This window comes from Microtus pennsylvanicus, chromosome 1 (genome assembly GCF_037038515.1).
Source record: "Microtus pennsylvanicus isolate mMicPen1 chromosome 1, mMicPen1.hap1, whole genome shotgun sequence".
Classification (NCBI taxonomy): Eukaryota; Metazoa; Chordata; class Mammalia; order Rodentia; family Cricetidae; genus Microtus; species Microtus pennsylvanicus.
Genome location: NC_134579.1, coordinates 156,032,034 through 156,048,873, shown reverse-complemented (window position 1 = coordinate 156,048,873; position 16,840 = coordinate 156,032,034). Strand labels below are relative to the sequence as shown.

The 16,840-nt window shown below is 38.9% G+C and overlaps 1 protein-coding gene across 1 annotated transcript in view; it reads right to left on the bottom strand.

Moving 5' to 3' along the window:
* The window catches only part of LOC142832944 (uncharacterized), a 776,034-nt gene that overhangs the window by 754,546 nt on the left and 4,648 nt on the right, over positions 1 to 16,840 (bottom strand). Inside the window, exons 2-5 of the mRNA XM_075943776.1 lie at positions 7,666 to 16,520; positions 3,277 to 3,403; positions 483 to 1,337; positions 74 to 143 (exon numbers count right to left, since the gene is read on the bottom strand). Of these exons, the coding sequence (XP_075799891.1) occupies positions 74 to 143; positions 483 to 1,337; positions 3,277 to 3,403; positions 7,666 to 7,695 (1,082 nt within the window). The 5' untranslated portion in view covers positions 7,696 to 16,520. The remainder of the gene's footprint in view (positions 1 to 73; positions 144 to 482; positions 1,338 to 3,276; positions 3,404 to 7,665; positions 16,521 to 16,840) is intronic.

Below are 16,840 nucleotides of genomic sequence, written 5' to 3'. Positions count from 1 at the left end.
ATGTGTGCCATCACCACCTGGCCCAGTCTTTGCATTTGTAAGGGTTTTCTGATCTGCTCTAAGATATACACACATTAAAAAAAAAAAAGCCTTGTCACATTCCTTACATCTGTAAGTTCTCTCTCCAGTATGAACTCTCTGATGTGTTCTAAGACGAGAGTCCTAGGTTAAGGATTTGCCACCATACCTCTCATTTCTAACATTTCTCTCCAGTATGGATTCTGTAATGCCTTTTAAGATGTCATATTTCAAGAAATGACTTAACACAATCTTTGCATTCATACAATAGCTCTAGAGAATGATTTTTGTGATGCCTTTAAATGATTAATAGTGGGTAAAGAATCTGTGTCATGGTCATTGCATTTGTAAGGCTCCTCTCCAGTATGCAGTCTGTAATAGCTTCTACAGTGTGAAAGTTGATGTAAGACCTTGCCACAATACTTTATAATCAGAATGTTCCTCAGCAGTATGGATTTTCTGATGTCTCCTGAAACTAGAATAGTGAGCAAAGGAGCTGTTACATTCCTCACATTTGTAAGGCTTATCTCCAGTATGCAATTTCTGATGGCTTTTGAGTGCTGAGGACTGAGGAAAGGACTTTCCACATTCTCTGCATTTGTAAGGTTTCTCCCCAGTATGAAGTCTTTGATGCGTTTTAAGACTTGAGCCCTGAGAAAAAGATTTGTTACACTCCTTACATTTGTAAGGCTTCTCTCCTGTATGCACGTTCTGATGGCTTTTAAGTGCTGACAAGTAACGAAATGACTTTCCACATTCTCTGCATACATAAGGTCTCTCTCCAGTATGAGTTCTTTGATGTGCTTTAAGATTTGTGCACTGGGTGAAAGATTTGTCACAAACATTGCACTTGTAGGGTTTCTTTCCAGTATGTATTCTCTGGTGCACAGAGAGGTTTGTGGAATTACTGAAGTATTTCCCACATTCCTCACACTGGTGTGATTTCTCTCTATTACAGATTGTTTGCTGCATAACACTGAATGCATTAAGAAAAGAATCAGCATATTCTCCCTGCCTGTGTTCTTTCTTTGCAGTGTAGATTCTCTGATCTTGAGTAATGCTGGATTTCTTGCAGTCTTTAGATTTGCAAGGTTCTTCTCCAGTGTGCACGCTTTCATGTCTGTCTGGGTTTGAAGAGTCAATTGAGTCCTCCCTGTGATTACCGCATCTGTAGTTATTGGAGTTTTCTGTAGCTTCACATGTTCTAGAAAGTGCACATGTGGATGGGTCATGAAGCATTCTGCCAAGCTCATTACACTGAGAAGACTCCTTTTCATTATTCACATGCTGATGGACAGGATCACATATGTAATCGTTCTCTGGAAAATGAGTACAGTTCAGATTAATAGGGCTTGTTCCAATAATAAACATCTGATGAGTGACTGTGACTCACTATGTTCTCTATTACGATATGTCAACCAGCAACTATTTTGCACAGAGTTCCTGGTACTCAACATTTTTTCTGATTACCTATTCTCTGGTTCTTGGTATATATATATATATATGTGTGTGTGTGTGTGTGTGTGTGTGTGTGTGTGTGTATGAATTATCCCCCAAACAGAGTGACAGCCTTCAAGAAGAAGAAACAAATAACTGAGGAATCAGCAATTAGCTTTAGGATGGAGCTTACTGATTGATTATATTTAGAATATATATTTTAAAACATTTTTTTCTGTGAAATTGTTAAAGAAGAGTTTACTACAATTCTAGGTTCACAGTGTTTGTACTTACTAATATAAAGCAATGAAAAGTACTGTTCAGAAGACCAATTCCTTTGAAGACTAAAGGCTTACTTAAAAGAATCAAAGGAAAACTAAGGAGTGGTAGCACATTTGGACAAGTGGATCTCTGTGAGTTTGAGAGGTTTGGTTTATAGAGGAAGTTCCAGGAGAGTCAAGGCTACAGAGTAAAATCTTGTCTTGAAGAAACAAATCAAAACAAAAAATATTTTAAAAACCTGTGACCTAGAGTAGTCTGTCCTGCCTGCACAATATGCTAGGGTAATGTTGGAACAGAAATTGTGGGAGTAACAAACAAATGTCTGCTTTTACTTAAGGTTCAATCCACAAGATGGAACCCATAGCCAATACTGCCTGGGTAACCAAGAACCAGAGAATAGGTAATCCTGAGACCTAGTGTAAATCAAAAACTATTTATGTGAAAAGAAAAAAAAATAGTATCAAAAAATTGCCTCCTGATGATATTCTTCTATACTCATAGCTTATTCAGTCATCAACAGAGAAGCTTCCCCCCGGCAGCAGATAGAACAGATGTGGAGAACCGCAGCCAGACAGTACATATAGAGAAAGTCTACATGAGATGTCTTCATCGACTCCTTCCCCTGAGAGCTCAGGGATCCATACAGAAGAGGAGGTGAAAGGAGTCTAAGAGCCAAAGGGGGTAGAGGACAACAAAAGATCGAGGTCCTTTGAACCAACTAGCCAAGTTCAAGTGAACTCACAAAGACAGAAGCAGCAAACACAGGGCCTACTACATGGATATGCACCAGGCTTTCTGCATATGTATTATAGCTATAAACTTAGTATTATCAAAGGATTTCTGAGTGTGAGAACTTGTACCTGTTCTTAGGACTCTTTTCCTTCTTGTCCAACTTCAATGATGGTTTTTGTTTTATTGTATTTTATTTTGTGATGCTTGGTTGTTATTTCTTAGAAGCCTGCACTTTTATTTTTTTTTTGCGGGGGGGGGGGGCAGGTTTTGAGACAGGGTTTCTCTGAGTAATAGACCTGGATCCCCTAGAACGAACTTTGTAGACCAAGCTGGCCTGAAATTCACAGAAATCCACTAGAGAGCTGAGATTAAAGGTGTGCCTCACTATGTCTGGCTCCAAGCCTGATCTTTGTAATGAGAGACAGAAAGGGAGTAGATATTGAGGGAAGGCTAAATGGGGAGGAACTTGGAGGAATACAGGGAGGGAAAAGTATAACTAGGATATATTGTATGAGAAAAATAATCTATTTCAATGAAAGTGAAAAAACTGAAAAGGAACATGTGGCTGGAAATATTATATGCTACAGAGTTTCTGAATGCATCTTGAAACCAAAGTGAAAGGTGCTGGACACCTCTAACATGGAAAATGGAAAGAAAACAGCAAAATACCAAGAAAAGGTTCTTTTCTACTACCAAACTTTTCCTAATCTCCTGTTGTTTCCAAGACAGCCTAACAGAGAGTTTACAACTTAGAAAATCAGTACAAACAAAGCCTGAGTTAGGAATTCTATAGCAAAATGTTCTCACCCACAGAGACTAGGTTGCTGTAATTCTCCAACATCACATCAATGTACAAAGTCCTCTGAGCAAAGTCCAGGCATTCCCACTCCTCCTGGGAGAAGTCCACAGTCACATCCCCGAAAGTCAACAGACCCTGAAATAAAAACTTACAGTGTGATCACGTGATACCAGGTAGAGCACTTTCCTAGATATAAGGAGACTTATACAAATCAGGAATGTGGATGAGCAAAGACAACTCCTCAAAAAGTTAATTTCTAATATAGTTGTATTCTACATGGGCTTTCTAACGGACAACGGAATGCCACAACATTCTCACAACCAATATACATGAAACAATACACATTTAAGGTCTGGACAAGGTTATCTATCTGTTATGGACGCTGTGTTTATATCCTACAGGATAACAGTGGTACATATCTCAGAAGGAAAATTTATGATGAAGAAATGTGGTTTTAAATGCTGTGTCTGCAGATCACGGTAAATTCTGACTCTGAATCAATCCTGTCTGTACGTGGGCCTTACATAACTCACATAACTTACAGACTCAGTTGGGATGTCTAAACTCTAGTTCCAGTGCCACACCATTACAGAGAGAAAGGGTAGATATAGAAGGTAGAATTCATGACTGACTTTATAGTCAAAGAGTTTTGTTTTTGTTTTTTCACGGTAAGGAGTATAACAAAACTGCATACTTGCTATTATATTAACATATAAAATCATAAAAAAATTAGTTTATGAACTAATTTATAAGAATATTTAACCCACTACCAGGCAGATTTAAAATCTGTATCAGCCATGTTTGACATAATCTAAAATTGTCCAACAGTATGCATAAGGAAACTTTGACAAATAACACTTTCAGAGGTTTAGAAGAAAATTTTACCATTGAAGAGCTATAAAAATTGAGGGAAGTCCAAAAGCACATTAAATAATAAATTTAAGTTACACCTAAGCATGTACACATATGAAGTACCTTGAATGTATTCAGGAATGACAGATTTCTAGTGAATAAATGAATATAATAAATTATATGAGAATTATACTCATTTTCTATGCTTTGCAAATATAATAGAGCACAAAAAATGTCTCAGGAGAAAAATCTCAGCTATTGTGTCTGAATTTTGTAATCCTCAATATGTTCTTGTTAGCATTTAGGCTACATTGTCTAACAGAGTTAAGGTTAGTAGTGTTCATAATTCTTCCTTTATTTTTCTGGAAATGGAAACTAGTGACATATTTTGTCTGAGCCACGAGTCAGGATAGCAATGCAAACCTGAGGGTCAGAGCCCATTTCCCCAATCTCCACTTTAAAACACTGTAGCTTCAGGCTAGGGAAGCAGAGCCATGATTCTTGCAGGAACTGACTAGAACAAAGCAATCATGAGGAATGTTCTTTCTGCATCAAATGTGATGCCTTATGCACATAAATTAGTCAATACTCCAAGACACCTTTATTGATGCATTCCACATGATGTTATATAATGATGTTATATATAAGGACTGCACAGAGGAATCCTGTTTGGTGCAAAAAGAAAAAGAGAAATAAAAAAGACCCTTGAACATCCTAACCAAGTGAGTGATGTGAGCAGCCAATGTCCTGAGAAAAACAGATAGCAGGTTTCAACAAACACATGGACATATCATCACTGTTGTGATATTAAATACCAAAGAGAAATACAAGTAGACTATAATCAATCTGAGTTTACACTCAAGAACATCAATTTTATGACAAACTCAAACCACATGTTCCTGCCATGTTCTGCACTCCCTAGTGTACTTAAATCATTAGTATTATGAACAAAGCATTATTTTGTATTAAGAATCAAGATAAGCCGGGCGGTGGTGGCGCACGCCTTTAATCCCAGCACTCGGGAGGCAGAGGCAGGCGGATCTCTGTGAGTTCGAGACCAGCCTGGTCTACAAGAGCTAGTTCCACGACAGGCTCCAAAGCCACAGAGAAACCCTGTCTCGAAAAACCAAAAAGAATCAAGATAAGCCGGGCGGTGGTGTCGCACGCCTTTAATCCCAGTACTTGGAAGGCAGAGGCAGGCAGATGTCTGTGAGTCCGAGGCAAGCCAGGTCTACAAGAACTAGTTCCAGGACAGTATCCAGAGCTATTGAGAAATCCTGTTTCGAAAATACAAAAAAGAATCAAGATATAAATCTCTTTAATTCCATTATTTTAAGATGTTGTGGAAACTGGCCCATGTTTCAATATGTGTTTTTATAATCAGGATTCAAGGAGATGGGACAGATCCCACAAGTAGAGCCTACATGGCACATAAACCAAAACAGAATAATAAATGCAAATGCAGTATTGTTGTAAGGAAGAGCTGCGTGTTAGTTTCCAGCTGCTCAGGCTCAAAATAATCACACAGAACCCATATTATTTGAATCAATGCTTGGTCCATTAGTTCTAGCTTCTTATTGGCTAACACTTATATCTTAATTTAACCCATTTCTAGTAAATTGTGTATCGCCACACGGCTGTGGCTTACTGGCTAAAGTTCCAATGTCTGTCTCCAGCAGGGCTACATGGCTTCTCCTTTACTCTGCCCTTCTTTTTCCCAGCCTTCGGTTTAGTTTTCCCTGCTTAGCTAGGTCTCCTCCTACACAGTATATTCACTATAGCAATGGGGCACCAACATGTATTTTTAGTTCATGTGTCACAGTTGAAATATTTTCAAAGTTACAGGTTATAAGTCAATGTGGAAAATTTTCCCTCAATAAATAAATAAATAAATGGTGGTAGGGTAGAATTACAAAAAGTGGTAGAATATATGTGGAATTATGGAATTGTATTGTATAGCTGCAATCATGAAGATGGCCTAGTATGATCATAACAATAGAAGACTAACAGAATAAGATAGAGGTCCCAGAAAGCTATGCTTACTTAATATTTAATAAATGAAGCAAAAAAAGATTATAAAAATATGGCCTTTACAACAAATGGGGCTGGCAAAACTGGATCCAATGGGAGAATGAAATTAGATTCTTACCTTTCATCATGTATAAAAATTCACTCAAAATGGATCAAAAACCTTAATTAAACCAGAAAAATAGAAACATAGGAACAGGGAATACTCATGAAGATCCTGGGATGGGCAAGGACTTACTGCTTAGAAAGAACACCATTAGCACAGGAACTGACCAAAGTATTAAAAGATGGGCTACACGAATATAAGGAGTTTCTGTAGGAAAACAGCAGAGCACAGACACCCCACAGGAAGGGGGAAAAAATCTGTATGAGTGGTACTTTGGATAGTAGCTAATACCTAGAATTTATCAAGAATTATAGAAATCCAAGGAAGTAGAAATACCAATCAACAAATAGGAAAACTAACTGAATGGAAACTTTTCAAAGACTGGACAATTGGCCAATAAATATTACAAAAAAAAATGTGTGGAATCACTAAAATGTCATTATGGAAATGCAAACTAAAACTACATTGAAATACTGCCGTAAGTGAGGCAGGATAGCTGTCATCAACCAATCTGACAACAAACGTTAGAGAGGATATGGAGAGAAAGGAAGCTTCATTGACTGTTGGTGTGTGGATGTGTGTGAGGGTTGTGATACACATTAATACAGTCATTGTGGAAATCAGTTTGGAGAGTATTTAAAAAATTAGAGATGAAATATATATATAGCTCAGCTATTTCAGTTCTTGGCATATACCCAGAAGTCCATACCCCACTAAAAATCTATTTACACCCCATGTTTGCTGCTGCTTTATTCACCTTAGGAAAGTACTGGAATCATTCTAATTGTCTATCAACAGATGAATGGATAATGAAAGTGGTATACATATAAAATGGAATACTATTCAGGCGAAGAGAAAAATAGAATGAAAATCTACAAAAAAAATGGTTGGACTTAGAAAGTGTAATAATGAAGTCATAGAATGTCATAATGAAAGAAGCCATGTTTTCCCTCATATAGAGAATCTAGCCAATAATAGATATTTATGGAAACCATGTACATGTGGGCAAAGTAGAATATGGAAAATAGACAGTAAGAAAGGTTACATATTAGGGGTTGAGGCAGTTATGAAAAAGGATATAAATGTAATTACATTTCTAGTTCTAATTCTGTCACTGGTTTTTATCTGTTTTGAGTGTGTTGGATAAGTTCATAAAAATATATTAGAGAGTGAAAAAATTTCCATGTGAGGCTGCAGAGCTTCTGCTCCCAATGACTACTCTAACTGCAAAACAGTATATTGAGTTGTATAGTCTTTGGGTCTGGTCAGATTTAGCAAGTGACTTTTGTTGTTTGTTTGCTTGCAACACTTTTTATATCAAAGTTTAAAAAATTATCAGAAAATTAGGATGTACATTATCTCAAACTTTTTTTTTTTTAATTGTAGAAAAAGAGAGGACACAACCACTGACCTGGGACAGATTAACTGGAGAATCAGTCATTTCTTACTGCTTCTCTTCTTCCAGTTTCTCTTTCAGGAGCAATGAATAGATGGCTTGCTAGACCTTCACATTGAGAGGTCAAAAAGAAAGAACAAAAATTAATACTGAAAGCTGTTAGACATGTCAAACCACATGAAAAGATCCAAGCAGGTGTCTAGACAATGATCCCAAATCCAGGAGAACATGGAACAACCCTTAAAGTTTAGAAAAAAATCACCATCAACAAGATTGTTGCAACTAGAAAAATACTCTCTTAAAATTGGTGTAGACCTAAGTGTATTTCAAGAAGTCTGGAATTAGCACAATTGATTTCACTAATGCAGCACTGAAGATAATAAATTAGAGGCAAAACATACACTGGAGAGTCAGAAGAATTATCCATGAGAACATGGGACATAATAAATTTCATGTGAAGTAGAGATAAACACAAGAGAACTGGGAAAGAAGCAAACGGCAGAAGTCCACCCTTTTGTCTGCGAGGTCCTTGGCCCACCGAGAGTCCCTGCTCCTGTACTGGAGAGATCCATCCCCAGAGGGGTAAGTGTGTGCCCGCCCAGCTGTCCTGTCGGTCCGGGAACAGAGTACAGGGTCCTTTCAGCTACTGCTGCAGGGGCTTCTTTGTTTGTTCCACAGGACCCTGCCTCCCCCAAGCCTGCCCTAATGTCTGCGAGGTCCTTGGCCCAGGAAGAGTTCCTGCTCCTGTACTGAAGAGATCCATCCAGGGGGGTAAGTGTGTGTCAGCCCAGCCTGATGGTCAGGGAACAGAGTACAGGGCCCCTCCAGCTCCTGCTGCAGGGGCTTCTTTGTTTGTTCCACAGGACCCTGCCTCCCCCAAGCCTGCCCTAATGTCCGCGAGGTCCTTGGCCCAGGAAGAGTTCCTACTCCTGCACTGAGGAGATCCATCCAGAAGGCACTCCTTTCCATCTGTGGGGTCCTTAGATCCATCACCACAGCCAGCTCCACTACCAACTGGTCCTAAGAGAGGGCAGACCAAGAAAAATCCCCAAGTACACAGTCAGTCACAGCAAAGATTGGACCAAGACGCCAAGACTCTTCTGGCTGCATTTGAAGGAAGAGATCGGCAGATGCCAATGCAAGAATTCCTCCAAGAACCTGAAAAGCAACATGACAACACCAGAATCCAGTGATCATGCAACAAGAAGACTTAAACACCCTATTCCAGAAGTAGAAGAAATCGACTTTAAACGTAACATTATGGAAAGAATAGAGATCCTTAAACAGGATGTGAAAACTCCTTTAAAGAAATGGATGAGAAGACAAAAAGTAAGAAGAAATGAATAAATCTCTCACAGATACCCAAGAAAAAGCAATCAAACAGGTAATGGATACAGTTCAAGACTTGAAAACTGAAATGGAGGTAAATGAAGAAAACACAAACTGAGGATATGGAAAATCTGGGTAAACGAACAGGAACTACAGAGAAAAGTATAACCCACAGAATACAAGAGATAGAAGAAATCTCAGAGGCTAAAGATACTATAGAGGAAATAAACTCATTGATTAAAGAAAACAGCAAATCGGGCTGGAGAGATGGCTCAGTGGTTAAGAGCATTGCCTGCTCTTCCAAAGGTCCTGAGTTCAATTCCCAGCAACCACATGGTGGTTCACAACCATCTGTAAAGAGGTCTGGCGCCCTCTTCTGGCCTTCAGGCATACAGACAGAATATTATATACATAATAAATAAATAAATATTAAAAAAGTTAAAAAAAAAAGAAAACAGCAAATCCAACAAATTCTTAACACAAAACATCCAGGAAATCTGGGACACCATGAAAAGACCAAACCAAGGAATAATATGGGTAGAATAAAGGAGAAGAGTTACAGCTCAAAGGCCCAGAAAATATATTCAGCAAATTTATAGAAGAAAACTGTCCCAACCTAAAAAAGGATATTCCTATGAAGGTACAAGGACCATACAGAACATCAAATAGACTGGATCAAAAAAAAATCCCCTTACCATATAATAATCAAAACACAAAACATACAGAATAAAGAAAGAATATTAAGAGCTGTAAAGGAAAAAGGTCAAGTAGCATATAAAGGGAAACCTATCAGAATTACACCTGACTTCTCAATGGAAACCATAAAAGCCAGAAAGTCTTGGATAGATGTGCTGCAGAAACTAAGAGACCATGGAATGCAAGGCCAGACTACCATACCCAGCAAAGCTTGCATTCACCATCAATGGAGAAAGCAAGAGATTCCTGGACAAAAACAGATTTAAATAATTCATAGCTACAAACCCAGCCTTACAGAAAGTACTAGACGGAAAACCACAACCCAACGAAGCCAACAATACCCATAATAACACAGACATCTGAGAACCCTCTACCAGCACAACTCAAATAAGGGAAACACACAAACACTACCATCAAAAAAATTAAATAAACAAATAACCAGAGTTAACAACCACAGGTCATTAATATCACTGGACTCAATTCACCTATAAAAAGCCACAGCTTAAGAGAACGGATACGAAAACAGGATCCAATACTCTGCTGTTTACAAGAAACATACCTCAACCTCAAAGACAGAAACTACCTCAGAGTAAAGGGTTGTAAAAAGGTTTTATAATCATATGGACCTAAGAAACAAGCAGGTATGGCTATCCTAATATCTAACAAAATTGATTTCAAACTAAAATCAGTCAGAAGAGATGAAGAAGGACACTACTCATAAGAGGAACAACTCATCAGGATGAAGTCTCAATCCTGAATATCTACGCCCCTAATATAAAAGAACCCACATATGTAAAAGAAACATTACTAGAACTCAAATCACACATCAAACCCCACACTCTAATAGTAGAAGATTTCAACACTCCTCTCTCACCAATGTACAGGTCAACCAGACAGAAACTTAACAGAGAAATAAGAGAACTAACAGATGTAATGAATCGAATGGACAAAACAGACATCTATAGAACATTCCACCCAAACAGAAAAGAATATACCTTCTTCTCAGCATCTCATGGAACTTTCTCGAAAATTGATCACATAATCGGTAACAAAGCAAACTTCCACAGATACCAAAAAAAATTTTTAGTAACCACCTGTGTCTTATCGGATTACCATGGAATAAAGTTATAATTCAACAACAATTCTACCTACAGAAAGCCTACAAACTCAGGGAAACTGATCAGTCACCTACTGAACCACACCTGGGTCAAGGAAGAAATAAAGAAATTAAAGTCTTCCTTGAATTCAATGAAAATAAAGAAACAACATACTCAAACTTATGGGACACTATGAAAGCAGTGCTAAGAAGAAATTCATAGCACCAAGTACCCACATAAAGAAAACAGAGAAAGCTCACATTAAAGACTTAACAGCATACCTGAAAGCTCTAGGAAAAAAAGAAGCAGACTCACCCAGGAGGAGTAGAAGACTGTAAATAATCAAACTGAGGGCTGAAATCAACAAATCAGAAACAGAAAATAATCCAAAGATTCAATGAAACAAAAAGCTGGTTCTTTGAAAAAAAAAATCAACAAGATTGACAAACCCCTATCCAAACTAATTAAAAGGCAGAGAGAGAACCCACAAATTAACAAGATCAGAAATGAAAGGGCAGGCATAACCACAAACACTGAGAAAATTCAGAAAATCATTAAGTCTTACTACAAAAGCCTGTATGCCACAAAATTGGAAAATGTAAAAGAAATTAACATTTTTTTAAAGATAAGTACCATCCACCAAAATTAAATCAAGACCAGGTGAACAATTTAAATAGACGTATAAGTCGCGAGGAAATAGAAGCTGACATCAAAAACCTCTCAACCAAAAAGAGCCTAGGACCAGATGGTTTTGATGCATAATTCTACCAGAACTTCCGAGAAGAGCTAATACTTTTACTCCTTAATGTGTCTCACATAATAGAAACAGAAGACTCATTGCCAAACTCTTTTTATAAAGCTACATAAAACCTGATATCAAAACCACACACAGACTCAACCAAGAAAGAGAATTACAGACCAATCTCATTCATGAACATTGACGCAAAAATTCTCAATAAAATACTGGCAAACCGAATCCAAGAACACATCCAAAAAAAGTATACATTATGATCAAGCAGGCTTCATCCCAGAGTGTTGTGGCCCGTGAGGGTCCAACATAAATTCTCTGATTCCCTAACCCGGCTGGAACGGAGTCGCGAGGAAAAGAACCGACACAGCTTACACTGTCACCATGGAAACGGCCAGAATCTCCGTTTATTCTCCAAACATTTTATATACCCACACCAAATTGAGAGGGGGGGGCACACGGACGGGGGACGACACATTACGCCATTACCTAGGCAACTCTTAAAACAACTCAAATGTATCTCCTCTACACATATCACAAATACCATAAATATTTTTGAGTAACTGTAATCACACAAATTGAAAAACCTGTATAACAAGAACTTTAAATCTCTGAAGGAAGAAATTTAAGCCATCAGAAAATTGAAAGATCTCCTATTCTCTTGTAAAGATAGCACCAATCATAGCAAAATTGACAATGTTACTGAAAGCAATCTACAGATCTAATGTAAATGTCCATTAAATTTCTAACAAAATTTTTTAGACTTTGAAAAAACAATCCTCAACCTTGTGAGAAAAGACAAAAACTCAGGCTAGCCTGAACAATCTTAAAATCCTGTACAATCAAGGAACTTCCGAATGCATCACAATCTCTGACTTTACTACAGAGGCACAGTACTGAAATCAATCCACCTTCGATACGAATTCACTTGCCTACAAACAGCAGACTTTTGACAAAAAGGCAAAATTGTGAAATGGAAAAGCATTTTAACCTGCTTATCTCAGAGGCTACTTTAATTTAAACCTGGCTTTTTTCTTTCAGTTGAAGCTGCGCCGCACGGCAGGGGGTAGGACATAGGCTCACTTTGTTAGACTGCCTTCCTGAGCTCTGGTGGGCGGATTTTTTTTAACTATTTTTTATTTTAACTTGTAAATCATAAAATTAGGAGAATTTCTGAATCCTCTCCTCTGTTCTATAGACTGTGTGAGGTTAAGTTTGCTCTCTAAACTTAATTTTGCTCCTCCTTGCCTTTTACTTACAGGTGGGTTAGATTAACTGGCTACTGTGAGCACGTGGCACCTCAATCTCAGCGGTAATTTGGTGATTCTTGGGCCAAAAGTCATTTTTTCTTACCTTTCCTACTCATTTAGCAAGCAATAAAAGTTGCAATTCTGTACCTATCACGCTTACAGATTCTCAATATCTCTGCCATTGTTCTGCTCCATTCCAAATTACCAACATATATAACTGAATAATTTTTCCTTATCCCACATCTCATTTATTTACAGATTTTTACTCCCGATTTAAATTTTGTCCCGCTTTTCTACATTTCTTTCTCTATTTTACATCTCTAGTTCTGAGCGCTCACTACTCACACATCCACCGATTTTTTTTCTCGCGGATTCCTCACGTCCGGTCACTTCTTCCTGGGTTTTTGGGGAACGCATATCAGCCTGGTGTTCTCCTCCGTGCTTTGTCCGGTTTCCCTCTGGAATCCAGCGGTCAGCATTCACAGTCTCTCTCGTGTTGTCCCTTCTCCGGGGTCATGGAGTTTGGCAGTCAGCACCGCGTTCCTTTTCGTACTTCTTCCTCCATCCTTCGTCTCGGGGTTCCGTGGTCAGCTGCAGTTGTCTTTAATCTTGGGGTTCAGTGGTTAGCCCCACGTTATCTGGCACCAATTTTGTCGTGGCCCGTGAGGGTCCAACATAGATTCTCTGATTCCCTAACCCGGCTGGAACGGAGTCGCGAGGAAAAGAACCGACACTAAGAGCTTACACCGTCATCTTGGAAAAGGCCAGAATCTCCGTTTATTCTCCAAACATTTTATATACCCACACGCCATCACCTAGGCAACCAGGTGCCTGGGCTCAAGTGACATCCGCAACTAGCAGTAAGGTAGGCCCTGAATTAGCATCTCTATAAGACACCTTCCAAATTACAAAAGGAAGGAAGCACCAAACATCTGAACTCCTAAGTCATCAGTTTCAGTCAAACACCTCTTCTCAGGTAATCCACATTTTAACAAAAGAAGCTAGGAACAGGCATCCTGGCCTTTGTTAAGGGCAGAGACAGCTTGTCTGCAGAGCTAGCTTCTCTGCAGAGCTACATGATCAGCTTGGACAGGGGAAATGGCTTTTGTGCCATATCGAAATATGGGCCCACACCAGAGATGCAGGGCTGGTTCAACATATAAAAATCTATCAATGTAATCCATCATATAAATAAAGTGAAAGAAAAAAACATATGATCATTTCATTAGATGCTGAAAAAGCATTTGACAAAATTCAACACCCCTTTATGATAAAGGTCTTGGAGAGATTAGGGATACAAGGTCATACCTAAATATAATAAAAGCAATATACAGGAAGCCGACAGCTAACATTAAATTAAATAAAGAGAAACTTAAAGCCATTCCATTAAAATCAGGAACAAGACAAGGCTGTCCACTCTCGCCATACCTCTTCAATATAGTGCTTGAAGTTATAGCAATAGCAATAAGACAACATAAGGAGATCAAGGGGATTCGAATTGGAAAGGAAAAAGTTAAACTTTTGTTATTTGCAGATGATATGATAGTCTACATAAGTGACCCCCCCCCCCCAATTCTACCAAAGAACTCCTACAGCTGATAAACACCTTCAGTAATGTGGCAGGATACAAGATCAACTCAAAAATATCAGTAGCCCTCTGATACACAAAGAATAAAGAAGCAGAGAGGGAAATCAGAGAAACTTCACCTTTCACAATAGCCACAAATAGCATAAAGTGAAGTGAAAGATCAATTTGACAAGAACTTTAAGTCTTTGAAGAAGGAAATTGATGATAATACCAGAAAATGGAAAGATCTCCCATGCTCTTGGATGGTAGGATCAACATAGTAAAAATGGCAATTCTGCCAAAGGCAATCTATAGATTCAATGCAATCCCCCATCAAAATCCCAACACAATTCTTCACAGACCTTGAGAGAACAATAATCGACTTTATATGGAAAAACAAAAAACCCAGGATAGCCAAAACAATCTTATACAATAAAAGTACTTCCAGAGGCATTACCATCCCTGACTTCAAACTCTATTACAGAGCTATAGTAATGAAAACAGCTTGGTATTGGCATAAAAACAGAGACATTGACCAATGGAATCGAATCAAAGACCCAGATATTAATCCACAAACCTATGAACACCTGATTATTGACAAAGGAGCTATTTTCGCATATACAGTGGAAGAAAGAAAGCATCTTTAACAAATGGTGCTGGCATAACTAGATGTCAACCTGTAGAAGAATGAAAATAGATCCATCCGTATCTACTACCATGCACAAAACTCAAGTCCAAATGGATCAAAGACCTCAATATAAATCTGACCACACTGAACCTGATAGAAGAGAAAGTGGGAAGTAGTCTGCAACACATGGGCACAGGGGACCACTTTCTAATTAATACCCCAGTAGCACTGACAATAAGAGCAACAATGAATAAATGGGACCTCTTGAAACTGAGAAGCTTCTGTAAAGCAAAGGACATTGTCATTAAGACAAAAAGGCAACTTACTGAATGGGAGAAGATCTTCAACAACCCCACATCAGACAAAGGCCTGCTCTCCAAAATATATAAAGAACTCAAGAAACTAGACATTAAAATTCTGAATAGCCCAATTAAAAAAAATGGGGTACTGAACTGAACAGAGAATTCTAATAGAGGAAGTTCAAATGGCTAAAAGATACTTAAGGTTATGCTCAACATCCTTAGCAAACAGGGAAATGCAAATCAAAATAACTTTGAGAAATAACATCTTACCCCTGTCAAAATGGCCAAAATCAAAAACACCAATGATAACCTATGCTGGAGAGGATGTGGAATAAGGGGAACACTCATTCATTGCTGGTGGGAATGTAAACTTGTGCAACCACTTTGGAAATCTGTGGCGGTTTCTCAGGAAACTGGGAGTCAACCTACCTCAGGATCCAGCAATTTCACTCTTGGGAATATACCCAAGAGATGCCCAATCATACTACAAAAGCGTTTGTTCAACTATGTTCACAGCAGCACTATTTGTAATAGCCAGGACCTGGAAATGACCTTGGTGCCCCTCAATGGAAGAATGGATAAAGAATATGTGGCACTTATATACATTAGAGTTTTACTCAGCGGAAAAAAAAAACAAAAAACAATAACATCTTGAATTTAGCATGCAAATGGAATGGAAATAGAAACCCCTATACTGAGTGAGATAACCCAGACCCAAAAAGATGAATATGGTATGTACTTACTCATTAGTGGATTCTAGCCATAAACAAATGACATTGAGCTTATAGTTCATGATCCTAGAGAAGCTAAATAATAAGGTGAACCCAAAGAAAAACATATATAGATCCTCCTGAAAATTGGAAGCAGACAAGATCACCAGGCAAAAGATGGGAGCATGGGGGTAGGAGTAGAGTGGAGGGAAGGGGAGAGGGGGAGAAAGAAGGGAGAATGGGAGGATTGGGGAAACCTTGGGGGAGTGGGATGGTTGAGATGGAGGAAGAGTGGATATGGAAGCAGGGAAGAAGATATCTTAATTAATGGAGCCATTTTAGGGTTGGCAGGTGTCCAAAGGGATGTCCCCAGCTAGGTCCTTGGGCAGTAGAGGAGAGGGTGCCTGCATTGGCCTTCTCCCAGAGCCACACTGATGAATATCTTGAATACCACCATAGAACCTTCTTCCGGCGATGGATGGAGATAGAGACAGAGACCCACACTGGAGCACTGGACTGAGCTCCCAAGTTCCAGATGAAGAGCTGAAGGAGGGAGAAGATAAGCAAGGAAGTCAAGGCTGTGAGGGGTTCGTCCACCCACTGAGACTGTGTGATTGATCGAATGGGAGCTCACCAAGACCAGCTGGACTGGGATTGAACGAGCATGTGATAAAACTGGACCTTCTGAATGTGGCTGACAATGGGGATTGACTGAGAAGCCAATAATAATGGCATTGGGATTTGATTCTACACATGTACTGGCTTTTGGGATCCTAGTCTGTTTGGATGCACACTTTCCTAGGCCTGGATGGGGGGGAGGGAGGAATGGCCTTGGATTTCCCACAGGGCAGGGTATCCTGCCT